The sequence below is a fragment of the Ursus americanus genome, chromosome 23, assembly GCF_024610735.1.
Source record: "Ursus americanus isolate L20-20 chromosome 23, mUrsAme1.1.p, whole genome shotgun sequence".
NCBI classification, from domain to species: domain Eukaryota; kingdom Metazoa; phylum Chordata; class Mammalia; order Carnivora; family Ursidae; genus Ursus; species Ursus americanus.
In genome coordinates, this window is record NC_142149.1 from 30,651,352 (window position 1) to 30,672,020 (window position 20,669).

Here is a 20,669-nt window from a genome sequence, read left to right on the forward strand (position 1 = left end):
CCATTATACCTTCTGGCAGGCAGAAAACCAGGAATGAAGAACCAGAAAGCAAGGCCTTCATGAGTTTGCGGCACGGCAGTTGGGTAGGAACGTCCTCCCTCGGAGAGATGGGAGTGGGGAAGGGGTGGCTGCGGGCTGGGGCAGGGCAGACAGGCCAGCTCATGGACCAAGCCGCAGACCCTGGGGGAAGAACACTGTTCCAGGTCCTCCCCTGCACACTTGAGCCTCCAGGGCCCATCCCCAGCCTCTCTGGAAGGTTGCCACCATGGAAGAAAAGGCTGGATGCACTGTGTAGGGCACAGTGTTCTGGGCACAGCAGTAACAGACGATGCTGGGCGGAGTGAGAGGCTCTCCCTGAGCATGGGACTGTCTTAGCTCCTGGCTTCTGTCTTCGACCAAGTACAATGGAACTCCTAGTTGGTCAGTCTTAGGGATAGCAGGGCCAACCACTCTCCCAGCCTTCCAAGAGCCAGAAAAGCTGCATTTTGTTTTTTGTTTTTTTTAAAGCCCCAACAGGAGTCGATTTCTGTCATAGCTGCCTGCTGGCTGGTGCTGTCCCATCCATGGCAGCTCGTTCATGGCAGACGGTGACTGGGGGCCACGGTCCAGGGTGTTGTCTGGCTTGTGGTGTCTGTGGCCCCATTGACCCCAGATGCTTAAACATCCAGTCCTGGTAGAAGCAGCATACCTGAATTTGAGTTGGTTTGGTGTGGTGGTTCAACAGGAGCAGAGCACGCTAGACCTCTCCAGTCTTCCATCCCTGCTCGGTTCTTCCCAGCTGCCACCACCTGGAGAAACGTGGGCTTGTATGTAAGCCTTTGCAACTGCGCTTGTCAGAGGAGGAAGATGGCTTTGTCTGGCCAGGCCCAGGGATCCTGAAATTGGCATGCATCGCAAACCCTCGGCGGGGCAGGTTCCGTGCTCAGGGACAAGGCTCCGGGTGGAATCTGAAAGAGGAGGCCCTGGCGGTCTGAGGGAAAGGGTCTGAGATTCCTTTTCCTAGCATTTCATCTGGTGCTGACTACATCTGATCGTAACTGACACCATCCTTGAAAAATAAAATCATTTGTATGTACAGGCTGATCGGCTGGAATGCCATCCTCCAAAGCCATTTCCTGTGTCACAGTTACTTTGCAAAGCACCCACTCTGCCCTGGTCGCTAATCAAGGGGATGGGGACGCAGGCAGGGGCGAATAAGGCCAACAGCAGTTCTGGCCCTCAGGCCCAGATAACTCCGTTCTTTGCGCAGCAAAGGCTGGGGCTTACTCTCCACTGCATCCTAAAGACTCAGCTAAGTTTCCTCCATCTAGTAGGTGTCCGGTTAATGTTTATTATAGGAAAACATGATTTCTGATTTTCTAAGACTCTAAAATGTCTATTACTTTTATCATCAGGAGGCGACAAAGTTTATAGTCTAAAGGAAGGAAAACAGATGAAGGTGGGGGGAAGGAATTTTAATAACGGTTTACAGGCAGCCCTGGGCTTTAATTGACCGTGTAAGCTTTCTTTGAGGCAGTGGGATGCTGAAACTGCTAAGAAAGCCATGAGAAACTGCCTGAAGACGAGTCCAACGAGGGTCTCATACTCTGCAACAGACCCCATGTGGAGTATTATGTCCCGTTCTCGGCGTCCCAGTCCAGGAGCGATGTTGACAGGGTAGACCATATCTGGGGAGGTCCGATGGGGACTGGAAACAGTATCATGGGAGAAATTTAAGAGGACCCAGAGGACACGAGGGTAGGAAGGAACAAGGTGGCTGTGTTAGATCTGGAGAGCTGGAAGTTGGGTGGGCCAGCGCCCTGTTTATAGATGGCTGAGCGTGAAGTGACCAAGAGAAAGGTCAGGCCTTAGGATGAAGAACAACTTAGCAGCCCCTCAAGACTCCCGGCTCTTGCACAAGCCATCTTTATGAAGTGCTGAGGGGTGATGTCCTCTCCCCAGAAGAAGCATTCAGACAAAATCGTATTGGTGGGCGAGATGGGCCCGGGAAGCAGTGTGCTCAGCGGTCGCTTCGCAGATCGCAAGTGGGTCTTGCTGAATTACGAAATGACCCCAAACCTCTCCTTTCCAGACCCGTCGAGGCCTGCCGATAACATGTCTGCAGACTAGGTCTTTAAGCTCTGGTCTCTCTAGTTGATACTGGTTTTGTGACCAGTTACTTCCATCCTTGATCTGTGTGAGATGAGCAAGGGGAAAAGAACGGAACAAAAGAACAATCCGTACCCTTTGAGATGGTAGGAGGAGCCCCTGCTTCTGCTAAAGATGATGAAAGAAATAAAGAAAAAGCCTTTCTTGGAGTCCTGCTGGAAGCCCAAAGGGGAAGGAGGTTTTTATTTATGAAAACGAGTTATAACTTAAGCTGTCCAGGAGCGCAGCAATTACAAGGAGTAAGACGCCCCTTAATTCATTCGGCCTCCTTCGTAGGTGGCTAAGTAAGCATTTCTGTGTCTTCCAACTCCGGTCCCTTCTTTGGCTGGTAGTGTTGCTTTTGCTTACGGCAGGTCACTGGGTCCCCCAGAGGCACAATTGCCGATAACCTCTCTTTCCTGCCACCCCTCAGCAAAGCTTTGGAAAAACAGCCAAGTGTTGGGCAGAGCGAAGGCCTGGCTTTTCCTTCCTTCCTCCCCACTCCTCCCATTGTTGAGAAATCCCATTATCCAGGAGAATGATTATTAAACTCCGATCTGTCTGCGGCCGAGCTGTGGGGCTGCTGTTTCCTCCTCTGCCGCCACCCTGGTCCCCTTGTCTATCTGCGGGGGGAAGACGAATATCTATAGATTCAGGCTTTAAGGATCTATAAATCTGAGTTGATTCTCTGCTGGTGACAGCCCAAGCTCTTTGCCACAACGTCTGACATGATCTAATGGGTTTCCAGTTGTTTGAGCGTTTCTCCAGAGCAAATGGAAGAAAGCGCTTAGTTAGGGGATGCGTGAAATGGCATTGTTCCGGGCACCACCGCAAAGCTGAAGGATCATCTTCAGATTATCCACCCTCTGCTTCAGCTGCCCTTGGACGAGGGGGCTCTGCTGCAGAAGCCGTGAGGAGTGTCCCCGCCGTGCTGGCCTTTCTCCCGGAGAGGTGCCAGGAGGCCCGGGGTAGGAATCTTCCCTGGCTGCGTTCATCTTGCCAGGAAGCTTGGGGCTAATTGGGAACAGAAGGGATGCCCAGGGGATGAGGAGAGGGGACAAGAGGGAGGGAGGGTCTCACCAAGGTAGAGGAGTGACAAATATTTGCTTGTAGCAAAACAAGAGTGAAAACAAGAGACTGCTAATGAGGGCTTTGGGGCATTTTGTGCCTGCATTTCTCAGGGCCTAGCAGTGTGGGTTGGTGTGATTAGTTGCCTTGCTACTTGGCACAAGACCAATCCCTCTTTTCAATATCAAGTTTCATAAGCATGGAACAATAACAAATCATTATGAACCCTCTGGGAATGACAGGTGGGTGGTGGTAGGGGTTTCTTTCCCCCCTCTCTCCGATAAATCCATCTTTTCAGCTCAGGTACATTTTTCCCGTTGTAAATAGAGAATGGCAAGGGACGGATTGTGTCTCGGCAACTTGCTGTATTGTTAATCTGTTATTAGGCAAAAGTCTTAACACCAGGCTGGGTGCTCAGAGGCCTCATTGTGAGCTCGGGATGGAATTATGCATCATGAATAAAAACCGCTGTCAGCATGCATTGGTTTCAAAACATTAGAGCATATGGTATGTGATTATCTGTATTGTCAAGTGCAATAAAGTGAATTTGGATATAATAAAGAATGTAATATTTTAGAAATTTGGTAATAAACTAAGGAAGGGATGACAGCTGAGGTTCTTTAAGGCCCCAGACACAAATAAATTGAAGTTACTGGTCTCAGCAGCCAGGCAGCAGAATGGCCACAACATGGCTCTGGGGGCGCCGTGATTTTCAAGTTGGGTATGGCTTTGCTGTCTCTCGCTTGGCTTCTGTGGAGAGCAGGGAGGCTTTCGCTCTTGGGTTTGATGACAGGAGGGAGGCGGTAGCTCCTGGTGGAGACCCAGGCCTTGCCTTCTTACCTGGCCTGCACGTGTGTCCTGTGCCTGCTCTGGGCATGGGAAGGGTCCATCTCTGATCAAGTGTAGCAGTCATTGTGCCGAGTATCAGGCCAAACTATCATGGTGATCCTTCTTCTTGGGGGGTAGGGAAGGTCCCTTCTCAGCCATTCTCTCTGGCTCTCTTTGCCTCCTTTTGGTCATGGGGCAGGCGTTGCTCAAAGCACAAGAGTCCTGTCCAGCCACTTCTCAGAGGCAGCCATTTCCAGGAGCCTGCATCCCACAGGGTCAAGTTAGTGAGCTAATACAGTAAGTCCGTTTAAGTAAGAAAACCAGATCTGCGAGGGACATGAGTGCTCTACCAGGATGAGGAACTATGCTAAGCTTCATGGGCATTGTCTTGTTTAAATGCTCTGCTACCCCAAAATATTAGTATCCCCATTTTACAGATGAGAAAACCGAGGCACAGAGAGACCTCACACAGCTGATCGGTTGTGGAACTGTGATTACAGCCCAGGTCTGAACCCAAAGCCCACACTCCACTCACAACCCACAAATAAGGTGGCTCTTTCTACTCCTAACCTTTTCTACAAAGGGAAAGGGAGCTCTTTCCATTCACAGTTCACAAATAATAACCCGTTAGAAGGCCTCAACTCAGGAAACTTTAATATGCTAAGTACCTGGGGCCTTGAAAGAATGTTCCAGGGAAAAACAAAACAAAACAAAAAAAACGCAACCAGGTGATTTCTGTGTTCCCACTTGGGCTCAGCAGGGGCTGGTCTGCATTTATTTATTTTTTTTCTATTTTCCCCTAGCTTTGATTTTTTTGTATTCTGTCTCCAGCTAGGTGAAGTAATTTATCATCACCCTAGCAGCTGGCCTTGGCCCTTTTCTTCTCTTCCTCTGGGAAGGGCTCCTGCCCCAGCTAAAGTTTATTGTTGAAGGCTGAGGTTGAACCTGTTTTCTTTTCCTGACTGCTTTCATCTTTCTGACCCAGGGCTTCACCTTGACCCTCAGCTTCCAGGAAACCCTAGGTGGGGCCTCATCACGATACCTGGCCCCCTCATTCCCCCCTCATCTCTGGGGGTGCTCACTTCCAGCGCCAGTCTTGTGTGCTGCCCAGGCAGGGAGACAATTTCATTATAAGTGTGAAGAATTGGGAGTACCACCATCGGGCCAGGCTAAAGCAATTTGGATGGCTGGGATAAGAGAAGACAGTTAATTCATTTCTTGCCTGAATACCTCTATAATTCCCAGGATGGGGTGGGCAGAGGTTTGAATAACCCCTCGGTCCTAGAGATCATATGACCGGGTTTCCACTGGAGATGACAGCAAGTCCAAATCCACTTCCAAATCACTCGGCGTTGGCACCTCAGGATAGCCCCACTAGAGCCCATCCCTCTCCAGTCAGCAGTTATTGATAGCTACATCCTTTTCAAGTCTCAGCTGGCAGCCCACTTATTCCAAGCAATATTGGGTGCAGGATCCTTCCATAAAAAGTGCACACTTGTGCAGGGATGATCGTAGGGTGCATTCTCTCATTCGGTCCACATGCCCGCCTTGGGAGGTCGGCATCTTCATTCCTGTTTTACAGGTGGAAACACAGGGTCAGGGGGTTAATGGCTTGCCCAGCAAGTAATGCAGCACAACCACAATTTCAGCCACATCCTCTGGGTCAAGACTGGAAACTTCCCAGTGGTCTACGGAGCCTCCCTGGTCTGACTTAAGAGGATGTGTTGTTCTTTCTCTCCCTCCTACCCAAATCCTTCCATGTCCGGCCTTTTGAGTAGTCTGCACTGAGTAATCCCAGATCTTAGAATAGTTTCCTTCGGGCAAAATAGTCTTTGAGTCTCTGTTTCTTGAGTTTGTCCCAAAGACCCTGGCAGAACCTGCAGAGGGGCAGCGGGCAAACCACGAGGAGCTGCGCCTGGGGTTGCCCACCACCCTCCCCGCTACAGAGCAGGGGAGATGGAACCGAACGCTCCTAATGATCTGTGAATGTATTAATCCTGCTTTCTGTTAATTAACAATATGATAAAACCGGCATTTCCTAAGTCGTCGCTTAACATGTGTTTTAGCAATTATGTACTTAGTGGTTCGGATTCAGAATGCTAATAGAATAAAATTTTAATGAAGATACGGTGCTATGAAAAATTTATTGAGAAGAGTTCAGGTATCGCTGCCATATACGTGCGGGGAGCAGGGGTCTCAGTTTAGAGGGTGAACCTCCCCCCAGTGCCTTTGGAGCACTCTCTGGGCTGAACCGCAAGGACCCGGGAGATCCTGGAATTGGCTGGTTCTGGACTCCCCTGAATATCTCTCCTAAAGGCCCCTTCTTGAGGGTCCATACCAGCTGGCAGTCACGGGAGGTACTTCCTCCCACCCCATCCGCAGACGTTCCATGGTTTCTGTAACTAAGGGATGGGCTTCAGAACCGGAGTTCAGGACGTAAGGCCCCACCTTCTCCTTGTAGAGCAGGTGTCTCCAAAACTTTCTAATGTATGGGAAAGAAAATTAGCACACACACCCCTCCCAGTGTATCTTACGTAATTTGCAATTCCTTTATGTGTCCTACAATGCTAATATATGTGTATTATTAATCTATACAAAAGGAATAGGATATGTTTGAAATAAGTCCTACTTAGTTTATTAATAATTAAAAGATTTTTAGGGTAATGTAGTTGAATAGATTTCCTTTTTTTAAAACTTCTTGATTTTAACACTTTGTGATCCAGCTCTCAAGGATGAATTCCAAGGTTAGTTTATTTTGGTGCACGGACTTCATGCCTGTCATAACTGAATAATCCACCTCACAAGATAAACAGATCCCAGTGGAAGTATATTCACTGTGCTGACTAAATCATGGTACTAATTTTTCAATCCCATCCTCCAATTATGCAAAGGATTTTGTTGAAATTCAGCTTGTAAATTTCCATCTTCCCTGATGTCAATCAGTTTTTCACGCAAACTAATCAAGTGTTGCATTTTTTATATTTTTAACAAATGGGTTCAAAATCCACTGAAATCTTCTTTTTTTTTTCTTTAAAAAAAAATGAGTTTTACAGTTCTGTTTCGAAGTTTTAAGAGCCTTTGCAGGATGAGAGCCTTTGTAGGCTGACCCAGTTATATCCTTTTTAAAAGCAACCAAATCACAGAAGAATACAAATAGTTTGCAAACATTTATTTTCCAGGTGCTTTCTCTACAGCACAAGTTTCTGCAAGAAAAGCAGGTTCTGGGGGCGCCTGGGTGGCTCAGTCAGTTGAGTGTCTGACTCTTGGTTTCAGCTCAGGGCATGATCTTGGGGTCGTGAAATCGATCTCCGTGTCCAGCTCCACACCGGCCGTGGAGCCTGCTTCAGATTCTCCCCCTCTCTCTGCCCCTCTTTAAAAAAAGGGGGGGGGTCACATTCTTTCTCACTCTCTGGGCTGCTACTTGTCCCACCTGATCAGAACGCATTTGGTGGCGCGGTGTGGCAGGTGAGGAGTCTTGCTGGGAGCCAGAGAAGGGTCAGCCCGCCATTTTCTGTTAGTTGGCACGTGCTTATATTCTCAGTATTCCTTCCAAGCAGGGTGTTCTTTGCAAGGCCCGCTTTGTTCCTTAAAGCCAGGCCACACAATCTGTACATCCGTTTACCTGTCACACCCGAGCAGCACCAGGTACCAGCTACGCTTGGAGCACGTGAGTGCATGAAGTGCCGCTCTGACCTCCCCTGGCTTCAATGCATTTGTTGCCCTTTAGCGGTCTGGAAAACACTGTCTAAGACACAAGTCTCTGCTACATGGGTGTGTGCTACATGGGTGTGTGGCACTTACGGGCCCTGAGACCCTTCAGTCCCTATATTAAAATTAGTGAAGCTGAAATTATTTTCTGATGAGAAATAAATGTTAGGCACTATACGTTTTTTCCTTTTCCCAATGTTTCTTGACCCTCACTGGACATCTGAATCACCTGGGGAAATTTAAGAACAGACAGATGCTGGCGTGCTACCCCAGACCTAACTCAGTTCTGAGGGTGGGGCCTGGGCATCAGTATTTTTAAAATTTTTCCTAAGAGATTCTGATGAAGGAATCACAGTTGAGAATCACTGTTCCAGACCAGTGCCTCTTAAATTTTAATTTGCAGAAAAGTCACCTGGAGAATTTGTTAAAATGCAAGTTTGGCTTTAGGAGGTCCGGGGTGGGGCCTGAGACTCTGCATTTCCAGCAGGTTCCCAGGTGCCAGTGATGCTGCTGGTTGGTGTGGGTCCCCCTGAGTAGCTGCTCCCAGCCCCTGCTTCTCCACCCCTGCCCTCCCTCTCCGCGGCCCAAGCCGCTGTCTGGACAGCCCAGGAGCGGAGCAGAGCGAGTGGCAGCTTGCTCCCGGCAGAGCTCCCGCCCCAGCCAGGCTGTCTGGACTGCTGCTCTCAGCTTCTCGGAGAGATCTGGTCTCCAGATGTTAAGAACAATTCCTTTAACAGCCAAAAAAATAGGCCAGCCCCTGCTCCATGGTGAATAAGCACGTGTGTCTTGTGCAGAGGCACCGTGATGGGCAGCTCCCTACACCCAAACTCCCGGCAGGCTTGCTGGCAGCATGGCCAGCTAGAGTCACAGAGATGTGGGCAGAGATGACCCCCCTTCAGGGGGCACGATGGGCATCGAGCCAGGGCTCTGTCAGTTGGGACTATTCTGAAACCATACCTCATAATAAAAGTCATATAATTTGCGGCGGCGCTGAAAACCTGCTTCCAAGTAGTGGTTTTTTGATGGAGTTTTGGAACCTTCTCTGAGGCCAGTAACCATTCCCCAAGGACTTGTTGGAAGGGAGGCAGGTGGGCATCTTGAGGTGGCTGCTGGGGAGGCTGAAGCTTTTCTGAGAGGTCCTCTCTCCATACTGGGGTGAGTGGAGTGCAGGGTTGCTTCCGACCCTCCCTTTCGGGGCAGGTTTTGTTGTCTGTGTGCACCCCACCTTCCCCTTTTGTTTCCCTTTGTCTTGTCCTTCAGGGCCCCTCTTCTGAGGACACTGGGGAAGCCCCCTCCAAACAGAGGCCCTTGACGTTTTCCTCAGCAGCCAGGCTCGCAGCAAAGGCAGGAGCTGCTGGCGGTGCGTCGGTGGTCGGGGCAAGGGAGGAGTACATGATTTTTGTTTTGACCCGAAAGGATGCACAGTAGGGTCTTTTCGAGGAGTAAGACTAGGATTCACCCCATGATCCGTTTTACCTCTCTCTGTCCCAAATAGTGTTCCCACGGTGATAGTTGGTAAAGCACCATGGACATCTCTCTGACACACGTGTCAAATGAATTTTAACAAATGAGTCTCAGGGCACAGGGCTGGGAAGTATGTGTGGAGATAGAAGCTGGGATAGGGGAGAAGCCATGAAAAGTCTCGTTTGATTGGTGGGCGAGGACAGTTAACCCCTCACAAGGGTTTTCAAGCGATCCTAGCTGTGAGGCAGTTTTCTTCTTCCTGTCTCAAGGAAGATACTGAGGGTCAGGGTGGTTAACGAGCCTGCTCAGAGTCACACAGCCAGTTATTGCTGGAGCCAGGATTTGAGCCCAGATCTACCTAGATCTAAAGACCAAGCCCATTCACACACACACACACCCCTCACACCCTCAGGGGCTGTGAGGTAGTTGAGACTCCCTTGCCCTCCAGGATGCTCACTGCATGGGTGGGGCCAGAGGGTGTCAGAAAAGGTGACAGATTTGAAACCTGGTCTCTGGGGGAGAATCTGGGGGGACCAACCCAAATACCTCTGTGGGGAATAGCTTCCAGCTGGTGCCCCAACTCCCCTGAGCTGAGAACGCCCAGGGATTTAGAAGCCTTGAAGGACACGTTCTTACCGGCGGAGCCCAGCGGAGCTGCCGGAGGCTCTGTGGTTTCCAGAACAGACGCGGAGGCAGCGCGTCCTCGTGCCCTTGCTCCAGCTGTGCACACGACCTCCGCCTCCTCCACCCCGCTGGGCGCGCTGCCGCCCTGGCACCTTCTGCCGGGGTCCTGAGCCGAGCCAGTTGTCTAGCGATTTAATTTGGTGAATTTACCACTGCGTCCCAGAGTTTATATTGGCACTTAACAGCAGTAATATGTGTCTCTCTCGCCAAGAACTGACTATTTTCCCAACCAAGATGGAACACCATGCACAAAAAATAGGTTTCTGAACTAATCTGCTGTCCTGACAAGTGTCATTCACGGAATCACTGTGATGGAGCGCACTCAGAATGAAATGAGGTTGGGGTTGTCTGGCCTGGATCACAGGTGCATTTTCCCCCTCGGTTAACAAGAGTCTGGGATGAGACACCCCTTCCCCACAGCCGCAGGCACTTTCGAACCATGCAATCAATATTCGTGGCAGATTTCTCTCTTAGAAAAATGGTTTGGCGGAGGGCACCGGGGTGGCTCGGTCGGCTAAGCGTCTGACTCTTGATTTCGGCCCAGGTCATGGTCTCAGGGTTGTGAGATCGAGCCCTGTGTCAGGCTCCCCTGCGCTGAGCGAGGAGCCTGCTTCAGATTCTTTCTCTCCCTCTGCCCACCCCCCACCCCCCACCCACTTGCACTTGCTCGTTCACTGTCTCTCAAAAAAAAAAAAAAATTGTTTAGGGATGGTGGAGGAGTCTCTCTCCCTCCACCCCACCCCTCTCTGAGTCTCTTTCTCTCCCTCCCTTTTTTTCCTCCCCTCCCTGTCTTTCCAGGGTGGTTTTTACCCCATCACCACCCCATTGTAAAGTTCTCTATGCATGCATATAATTTCACGGACAGAAGGAGATGCCTCCCCCATCAGTAAAACACACACACACACACACACCCTCTCCCACCCCTGAATATCTGTTGGAATTCTAATGTAGAACTTAGTGGTTTACCAAATCCTTACACAAAAGCAACTAACACCTCTGGGAATGAAAGTAAGGTCAGTTGTTTATACTCTAGTATGAACAGGTCTCCATCCTTTCTTGAGCCTGGAACAGAGAAGCTGCTTCTTTGCCCCTGGTCTCCCCTTACCTTGGGTGAGGGCTGCCCGTGGGGCCGAAAGCTCTGCATGAAAGGGATATTAGAGACTTCTTAAAACAGCTTTAGTTTTTCCCTTCATGTTAGAGGGAAGCTTAGAGATTCTCTTTCCTTTTGAAAAGTTCTGGATTATTTTTAACCAAATGATCTCTGCTCAGAGATTAAAATGCAGATTCCTGGACCACGTCCATAGAGCCCACCTTAGGAGGCAGGAGAGCCTGGGGGTTGGGGGGGGGGGCCTGCATTTTTAACATGCCCCTCCCCCATCAGAAGACTGCCGCAGAACCACATCAAGAAACCCTGGTTTAGGAGCACACTTCACGTTCACTCCCAACTCAGTTTACTATCTGGGGGCCTTCAGAAATGGTCCTGAGGTGACTATGGCCATATGAAAAAATGACATGTAACTAAAGCCTTAATGAAACGCTTGCTGGTTCACGGTTGGTGTCTGACTTTTAGAAGGTGGATGCTCACATTTCAAGGTCAGGTGTTGGCTCCAGCATCCTTGGGCTGAAGATGAAAGGAAAGTACCTTTCCAGTTGAGAAATTGGCTCCCCTCTGGCTAATACCGTCAATGGAGCTTAATATTAATGTAGGGAGTTCAGTCTGGTGGGTCTCTGTGCACTAGACTGGAGACCGGATAGCACCGTTTCTGTTATCTGACTCCCCACACACACCCTGAGATCGCCTCCCTTCCCGTCCCCAAGTCCGTCCCCCCCCCCCCCCCGTCCCCAAAGATAGCTGGAGAGGCGCAGGTGCAAGCTGGCTCTCCAAGTCCCCTTCCCCTCCTGATTAAGTGGTGTGTGGGAATACAGGAGGCCCATGTCGATTCGCACCGATCTCTGCCGTGCCGGCGCGCCAGCCACTTGTAATTCCCACAGCCCCAGCCAGACTCTGCAAGGCAGAAAGAAATATGACCAGGCAAGTTGAGAAAATAAATTAAACTAAGTGTCAACTTTTCTTGTTTCTCTCCTCATTATTAAGAGATGGAATGGGGCTCGTTTATCAAGCAGGGGGAGAAATTAATTGACACGGCTTTAATATCATGATGTCTGGCGTGTCTGGTCACATTCCTTCATTTTTTGGAAAGGTATTTTATTATAGTTTACAGCAACCAGCTGCCAAACTACTGGTGTAAACGAGGAAGCAGGTGCATGAGTGATGCCACGGTGGGAGGGCTGCAGTGCCGCCCTGGAGGGGACGGGGCAGGGAGGAAAGGCCGGGTCGGAAAGGGTCCCCCCAAGAGGCAGCCTGTTGGCTTGCATCACGGAGGTCGAAGGGGACCGGGGCGCGGGGGCGGGGGGTGTCTGCAGGGCCTCTCGAATTCATCACAGGCATGTTCGCAGGCCGCAGGGGAGGGTGGTAACAAACATCTACCTCTGCTGGCCTCCTGGCCTGCAAGTCTCTGTTCCGACTAGCCCCAAGGCTGCGTCCTGCGTCCATCACGGGTCAGTACACCTGCCCTTGTTCTTTGTTCTTCACCCATCCAGGGAAGTGAGTGCTCCTCGGTTAATCCCTCCGGGGTGGCTGACTCATGAGGGAGGCATTTAGCTGCAGAAGTCTCCAGCATCCTGCCGGGTAATCCAGCCGAGTTTCCGGAAGGTCTGGGGGTGGGGTCTGGAAACGTTCAGGGAAGTCAGGCACCCTGTGCGCCTCCTAGGTTAGACTGGCTTAGGAGAGAGCCTAGTTGTTTTTCTTTATACAAGTCACCTTTGTTGTGTACTCCTGAAAAACCTCAGTTTTCCATTTGCTGCCTTTACGTTGAAGGACGCAGACGTCTCGGGCAGCGGGGGACGCAGGCAGGCAACTGGAACGGATGAGCACATCTCTGCCCCCGTCTCCTGGGCTGCCTTCTGCTGGGTTGTTAGGATGAGGTGCTGTTGCCCATTGGGTAGAGGTTCTTGCAGGGACAGGCGACAGGGCAGGCTTGTAAATTTGCAGGACAAATTTAGAATCCAAGAGATACCAGAGGTAGAGTGACCCACCTTCACACGGAGGAAGTGGGCTGTGGTAGGAAGAACACAGGCTCCCACCCGGGCCTCAGTCCTTCATCTGTAAAGTGGGAACGTTCCTGCTCCCCCGGAGGAGTTGTGAGGAGGAGTTAGCGGCTGCTCAACCAATGTAGGCAAGCTTTCTCCTTTTAAAATGTTCTCTAGAGTGGATTTCACGCACGTCCAGGTAACATGCAGTGGGTATCCCAGCGTGGCCACCGGAAACATGTCACTTCTTTTGGAAAGACGGCTTGTTTTTTTCTTGGAACAGATCCATCTTCTGAGTTATATAGTATTTTTTAGGGCAAACCCAGGACACGTGAAGCCACCCCGCCTTGCCATGCGTCCTCTGCTCTTCTTGCCCGATGGACCCATGGCCGGGGGCAGGGGGGCGGACCTTCTCCATCCAGGGTTCCAGGAAAACCCTTCGAGGCAGACGAACCAGATTTGCCAGACCTGCTGTAGCCCATACGGGTGACCCAGACATGTTCTGAGCTGGGGATGGGGAGCAGCCTGAGATGACCTATCACTGACACACAGCTCAGTGGTTGTTGACTCATGGAGCATATGAGGCACCGTGCCTCGTGGCCCAGGCGCTTACCCTCTCGACCCCTAGGGCCAACAAATCCATCTCCGACACTTCTGATCCGAGGAAGTCCCAGATGTCCTGCTCTCGCTTCGTAGCCACGTGTCACCCTGGATGGGTCATTTAAAACGATGCCAAGCAGTTGGCAAAATGATGATGGCAGAGCCTGCCCCACCTCTCACAGGTTTAAGTTGGGGACCAGGTAGGAAGATGTATGAGAAGCATTTTGCAACCAGAAAGTGCTCCCCACGCCCAAACCCAAGAGGTTTGTATTTATACTGAAGGCAGCTGGCAGATACTACTGCTTCCTCCAACACTGGACTATTAGTGAGAGAGGGAGGTTGCGTGAGTTATAAATATACTTGCGTGCACATACCTTAAACTCCTCATGGGATTGTCCGACTAAATTTGACAGTCGCGGGGAGGGGGGTTTCCTCCGTTGTTTTTCCCCCATTAACCGAGTGTGTTAACTCATGACTTGCATCGATTTTCACTGAAGATATATTAGGCACCACGCGATTTCCTATTAGTGTTCATTGACCTATATGATAAGAGAAGAAAGTTATTTTTGAGACGAGGAGGCGGCCATGCCTGTCTTCCCCTGCCTGACCTAAAAAAGAATTCTTTGTAAGTCAACTGTCGGATGTTCCTCAGTGCCTGCGTCTGCAGTAGGTCATTTTAATTTTAAGGTATCTTATTTTCAGATTTCTGTTCTCTTCTTCTGTGTGTATATGTGTGTGTTTTATAGCTTTGTATTACTCAGATGAATATTCAGTTTTGTTCATTTGAATAAAAGAGGGGAAAAGGTTTGACTGTTAACTGCGTATCTCTTAAATAGAGCTTACTTGTTAGTTTCCAATAATAGCTTCATTCAGGAGAATGCTGTAGACTTTTCATTTTTAAATGCTCCCTCTCAACTCCTCTATTTATGTCCGTTCTTAAACCCTTTCTGTGCGGGGTTTCATCTTCCCACCACCTTCTTTGCGCCAGTTTTGCTGACTCCTGGAGGCCCCTCAGAAATGAGGGGCACAGTTAAGGTGGGGGCTTCGTGAGAGGCTGGGCAGGTGTCGTTTTGCTGATGACAGGTGGGAGGGTTTCTTTGGTGAACCAGCCTGTTGCCCCCCGAATTTTGGCCCCCCTCCAGTTGTGAGTCCCCAGGGCTCCTCTTCTTTCTGAATGGCAGCTTGCATGACTTTAAATGCGTACAGAGTTCTTTGGCCTCAGGGTGAGGCCTCCTTACTTAGGATCAAGGGAGATGAGAGCCCGAGCAGGGGGTGATCACAGGGGCACCCCCAAAGGGCCCCGGTGGAGTGTGAACCCTCGTAGACCCACCATGGGTCACAGTCGCTGCTTTGGTGGGGACCAGAGCAGGATGCCTCCCCACCCCCACCCACGCATCCCTTAGGTTCTGCCTGCCTTTAGAGGCCCAGAGAGGGCATGCGACCCTCTAGGAGCACACAGCTCATTATTTGGTCCTAACCTTTTTTTTGAGCGAGGATAATCACGTGTTCCTTTTACCTGGCTGCTACGCCTCCGTTCGCTGGACGTTCATGAGGCTCCCTTTCTGATTCTCTGCGGGGCTGTCCTTCAGAAAAATGGGAGGGAAATAATCAGCCCTTCCTGCCTCTTCTCAGGAAGAATCAGACTTCCTGAGTTTCAGGTAGAAATCTGTACGTCCAGCAGACCATTCAAAAGACTTCAATGCCTGGAGAATATTATGCTGAGTGAAATAAATTGGATACAGAAGGACAAATACTGTAGGATTCGACTCACATGAGGTGCCTAGAGGAGGCAAATTCTAGAGACAGAAGGTGGAACGAGGTTACCAGGGGCTGAGGGAGGGAGGAATGGGGAGCTGTGGTTTGCTAGGTACAGAGTCTCAGCTCAGGATGGTAAAAAAAAAAAAAAGTTCTGGGAAATGGGTATTGTGATCATTGCACAACATCAAGAACGTCCTTACTGCCACCGAAGCATTCACTAAAAAAAAAAAAAAGGTTAAAATGCTAAATTTTATGTTCTGTACATTTTACCCAATTAAGAAGAATTAACTTCAAAAAAGAGAAAGACTCTGATGCCAAAAAAGGATTTTTCCCACCCACCACCCTCTCCTTCCCAAGTTTCTGACCCTGTTGTCTTGTCTTTCACTCCTCTGTTTCATTTATTTGGGGTTGTTCTCCACTGAGTTACTAATTCATTGTAAATGATAACGCACCTGTGAGGGAAAAATGATTATATGTTAAGGAATAACATTTATTGAAAATTAAGTGTTTCATGGTTTCTTTGCTTTCTCAAATGGAATACATAAATATTTTAGACACAATCAAGTTTGTTTTCTCTATTTGGGCCAAACAGACAGAGCTGTTGAAAGGAGATAGATCTTTAAAATACTGCAAATGAGTCTTGACATCACTGAATTGTTATGCACCCGAGGTACATAAGCTTGAAATCCAGGCTCTCTCCTTTGATCAGGAAAATCATTTTTGTGATACTCAAATGTTGAGTCCTGTGGGGTTAGGGAAGGGACCAGCAGGGAGAATATCAGAGTCAGAATTCGAAATGACGGGCAAGTCCTGTCCCTACCCTTCCTGGTGCACAGTCTGCGTTTGGATTCCTGTCTCCTCCCAGCTCGGAGTCATGGCATAGGAGTGAGAAGGGGGCAACAGGGGGTCCCGAATGGTCCTGGGCCTGGAGTTCAGACAGTGATCTGCACAGTAGACCGGGAAGGCGTGGGCTGCCGCAGGAAAGCGGTTCCGTGGCGGTCATCTCTGACCCCCACAGTGACTTGACTTACCCTGGGCACTGCTCCAGGATCAAGGACCTGTGCTCAGCAGCAAGCTGGCTCTGAACCAGGCTGTCCTCGGGCTCGTGGAGCGGTGCCCTTGACTGGCACTGACTTCCTGTTGTTTCCCGATGGCATGGATGGGTTAGGTTCATTTGTCCACCCTTTCCTGCCTTCTCTCCGGAGCACATGCTTGGCCTGGCTGGGGGAGGTCACGTGTGACCCACCCGTGTGGGAGCGGCTGAAACCTGTAACCTTACTGTACTGTTTCCCGGGGCTGCAGTAACGAATTACCATAAACTGGGTGGGTGGCTTCAAACAACAGAAACTTGTGTTCTCACAGTTCTGGAGGCTGGACGTCCAAAAACAAGGTGTCTGTGGGGCCACGCTCCCTCTGAAGGTTCTCGGGGACACTTCCCTTGCCACGTGCAGCTTCTGATGGCTCAGGTGTTCCTCAGCTAGTGGGCTAGTGGGCTAGTGGCTGTGGCCCACTCTGTCCTCTCCCCTCTCTGTCCTCTAGGTCTCAAATTTTCCCCCTCCTTTCTCTTCTAAGAACACCTGTCATTGGATCCGAGCCCGCCCTTATTCTTGAGATCCTTAACTTCATTACATTTGCAAAACCCCTTTTTCCAAACAAGGTCACATTCGTCGGGTCCAGGGGTTAGGATGGGGACTCAGCTTTTGGGGGCCACTGTTCAACTCATTACACTCATCCTAATTAGCAGTGAGATTTCCCCTGAGTACCAGCGTGTCCAGGCTTGCTTAGGGATTCATATGTTAACTGGGTTTAGATACAGGCTAGTGAGGTGACCTTCAGAAACAAATGAATCTCAGGGTGACCCGCAGGCTGGAAGGGAGGGAGGGGCGAGGTCTGTACGGCGGAGACTCTCTCCTTGAGTGGGAACCTCTGACTTAATGCCAGTTGCTTCAGCCAGTTGCTGATCTCTGCATGCTCCAGGATGCCTAGCACAGGTGGGAGCCTGTAAATGTGGAAGGGAGGGCCGAGTCAGTCTTGAGGGGAGGCAGTGGTGCAGATGGATTAGCAAGATACTCAGACCCCAGAGGGGGCAGAAATGGTTGATTCCTTCAGCCACCACCCACTCGGCACACTCTGTGTTTTAGGGGCTCTGCACATCCTGGGGACCCAGAGTGAATGAGGCCCCAGCCCTGCCATCGTCCCTGAAGCCCGTGCTAGCAGGTTTCCCCATCCTCTGCTGTGCCGCCCCTCCCTCCCCCTGAGGACCCTTTGAAAGGCACTGCATCTTAATCCCTTCTTGAGGGGCCCCTAGGATCTGGGCTCTAGGACGGTGGGCAGAAGGGCAGGGGTTAACCAAAATGCTGCAAGTCCCCTGTGTGCTGGTGGGGTCCCTGCGGGGTGAGAGGCTTACCTGATGGTTTTCACACTCCTCTGTTGGGGGTTATAGGGAGCCCGCACGCCAAAGCCCCAAGAGAAACGATGTGGAGACGGTCTCTAGGGGTGGCACTCCTGCAGCTCTGCACACAGCTGATGGACCCAAGGGCTGAGGAGATGCCCAGACCGAGGGAACCTGGAGGATGGCATTGTTGCTCCCTCTCCTGGGAACTGGTTTGGGACCCAGGGCTGTATATCTGGTGAAAGGTTTTCTGTTGGGCCCCCTATTTGATGTGTGGCAATAAAGCACATTTCCTAATGAAGACCGTGGCTGCCATTTGTGTGCTGGTCCCGGCCCTCTGTTTTGCTGGAAATTGTTTGAGAGTAGCAAGTGGCCATTTCCATTCCTCTCCCTAGGGATGTTCTAGACCCTGCAGGAGCAGTGAGGGAGGAGCTGAGGGTATCAGCTGCCTGTCCTCTGCTGTTCCTCCGAGGTGGTGGTGGGAGAGACACAGAAGGGACCAGAGAGACTGTCTCTTCACCCTGGGTTTCCAGGACCCAAAGTCACACAGAAGCTTGAAGAGGAAACACCTGTATTTTCAGTCGTTGACGGGAAACACTATCCTAATACAAAGTAGCCATTCTGATTTTCGTGTTCCTAGTTGGTGGGCCAGGTTTGCGTTGGGCCAGTTTCAGGTCTTTGGGGATGTAGCATTTTGGTCAATTTGAGCTGCTGTTACAAAGGACAGTAGACTGGGAGGCTTATCAACAACAGGAATGTATTTGTCACCATTTCAGAGGCTCGAAGTCCAAGGTCAGGGTGCCAGGATGGTCAGGGTTTTGGTGAAGGCCTTCCTCCCTCTATAGAATGTTCATCTTTTCATTGTGTCCTCACACAGCAGAAAGCAGAGAAAGCACGTTCTCTCTGGTGTCTTTGCTGAAGGCACTAATCCCATGCATGAGGCCACCACCCTCATGACCTACTTGTCTCCCCAAGGCCCCACCTCCTGACACCATCACATTGGGTCAGGATTTCAACGTATGAATTGGGGGATCACAACCTTTTGTTCATAACAGAGAGCCTTGCAAATCCTGATTGGGGCTGTGACCTGAGAGGTGGTCAGTCTCACCACCGTGATCCACAGGTGCAGAGCTCGAGGCACAGAGTGGGGAAGGGGCTCCCCAGGATGCCACATAAGTTCATACATGCAGAGTCCGGTGTGCTGCCTCCTCATCGGGGTGCCTGCACCGGCTGCATGTGTGTTCCCTCGTAGTGTTAATGCTGACACCACAGGAGTGCCTCATGCAAGGCAGGGTGCCGTCCTGTGAGCAGGTCCGTGTGTGAAAGCAGTGCTTCCCAAGTGGGGTCACAGATGAGCCAGTGTACTGGAGCCCCGTCCGGGGCGGGAGGAGAAGAAAGCGAGGGGCAGGAGGGTAACGAGAGCAGCTCGGGATGCTGAGCAGCGGTTGCCTGCCAAAATTCTTCAGTACAGCTTGTCTAGCAAAGCCGGTCTCCAGCCGAGTAAATACAGTGGATAGCTGACGGGCTGACAGCAGGCATCAAACAGTCTTAAACTGCCCCAGATCCGCCGCGCTTTGGACGCAGCGGTAGAAAAAGGATGCCTGCGTAGAACAGAGGCCTGAAACTTTTAATAGTTTCTTCCAGGCCTCAGGATGTCCTGATGAGGTATTAGAGGAAGTAATTCAGGAAGAAAAGGACAAATAACCGCCTCCGTCTGGAGGCCGACCCGAGGGCTGGCCGTTCCAGCGCGGAAAGGGCACGCGTGGCCCCGCGGTGATCCCCGCCCCCGCTCCAGGCAGCCCACCCGCCTGCCTCCACGCAGAGAGCCACGGGGCTCTGACCCTTGTAAATAACAGACGAGTAAATTTCTTGTTTGCTTCGGGGCAAATGTAAGCCACACAGCGCCCGCCGCGTGTGGGTGAAATCATTAACTTTTCCTCACTGTCGGAAGGGTGCTCGGTACAAATTAGAAATCATTTCCTCCACCTGGAGGCCCTTCCCAGGGATCCAGCCCCCACGCTCAGATCAGGAGCCTGTCACTGCTGCAGGACATCAAAGAAAAACATGTGGCTGGCCAGAACTGAACTCACCACCCCCTCTGTTTTTTGTTTTTGTTTTTTTGTTTTCCTTTTTCCTGTAGGGTTTGGCTTTGTCACGTTTGAGAATGAAGATGTTGTGGAGAAAGTCTGTGAGATTCATTTCCATGAAATCAATAATAAAATGGTAAGTTTGTAGGGGCCGCGCTGCCATGCATGCGATGCCTCCCCTCCCCTCAGTGTGCACAGCTTTGTCTTACAGGCTTCCATGCCCCGCGTCCGCACGCGAGAAGGGGGCAGGGTGGGCACGGGGGCGAGACTCGAAGGGTTTGGCCCTGTGGACGGCAAGAGTTGACGGCCTTTGACTAGACTTTCAGGGAAAGGCCGGGTCGTGAGTATTCTCAGCTTTGCAAGCCATGCAGCTGAGGGTCCCGGCCTCTTAGTGTCCCGGGGGAAGCACAGATTCCTGCACGAATCCGGCTGTGGTTCCGTAAAGCTGTGCTTATGGACGCTGATACTGAAATCTCCTGTAATTCTCATGTCACAAAATATATATGTATGTATTTATATTTTTACCATTTAAAAATACAGAACCCATTCTTGACTCTTGGGCTGTATGTACAAAAGCCGGCAGGGGGACCACACTTGGCCTCTGTGTTATAATTTGCTGACCTGCAACTTAGGTTACGTGTTTGCTGTTTGGCTTGGCTTTTTGAGGGCTAGCTCCTAGGTAGGAAATTTACCACCCAAATTCATTCTCCATTTGGGCCCTGCTGGGTAATTAACATTCTGCCCTTCCTATCAGCTAGCTGGGTTGTACCCTCATCTTCCATCCCTCCATTTGGCTCTTCAAAGCTCCTTTTCCTGGGAAGGCCCCCTCCACAGGGAGGAGGTCGGATCCTGGCAAGCTGAGG

General features: G+C 50.7%; 1 protein-coding gene across 9 annotated transcripts in view; it reads left to right on the forward strand.

The window, feature by feature from the left end:
* Positions 1 to 20,669, forward strand: part of MSI2 (musashi RNA binding protein 2) — a 387,367-nt gene that overhangs the window by 288,392 nt on the left and 78,306 nt on the right. For all 9 annotated transcript variants that reach the window (XR_015721318.1, XM_087854525.1, XM_045773328.2 and 6 more), the window contains exon 8: positions 19,860 to 19,942. Coding sequence is in view for 8 of the 9 variants with exons in the window: in XM_087854525.1 (XP_087710651.1) it covers positions 19,860 to 19,942 (83 nt within the window). In the remaining variant the exon portion in view is untranslated. The remainder of the gene's footprint in view (positions 1 to 19,859; positions 19,943 to 20,669) is intronic.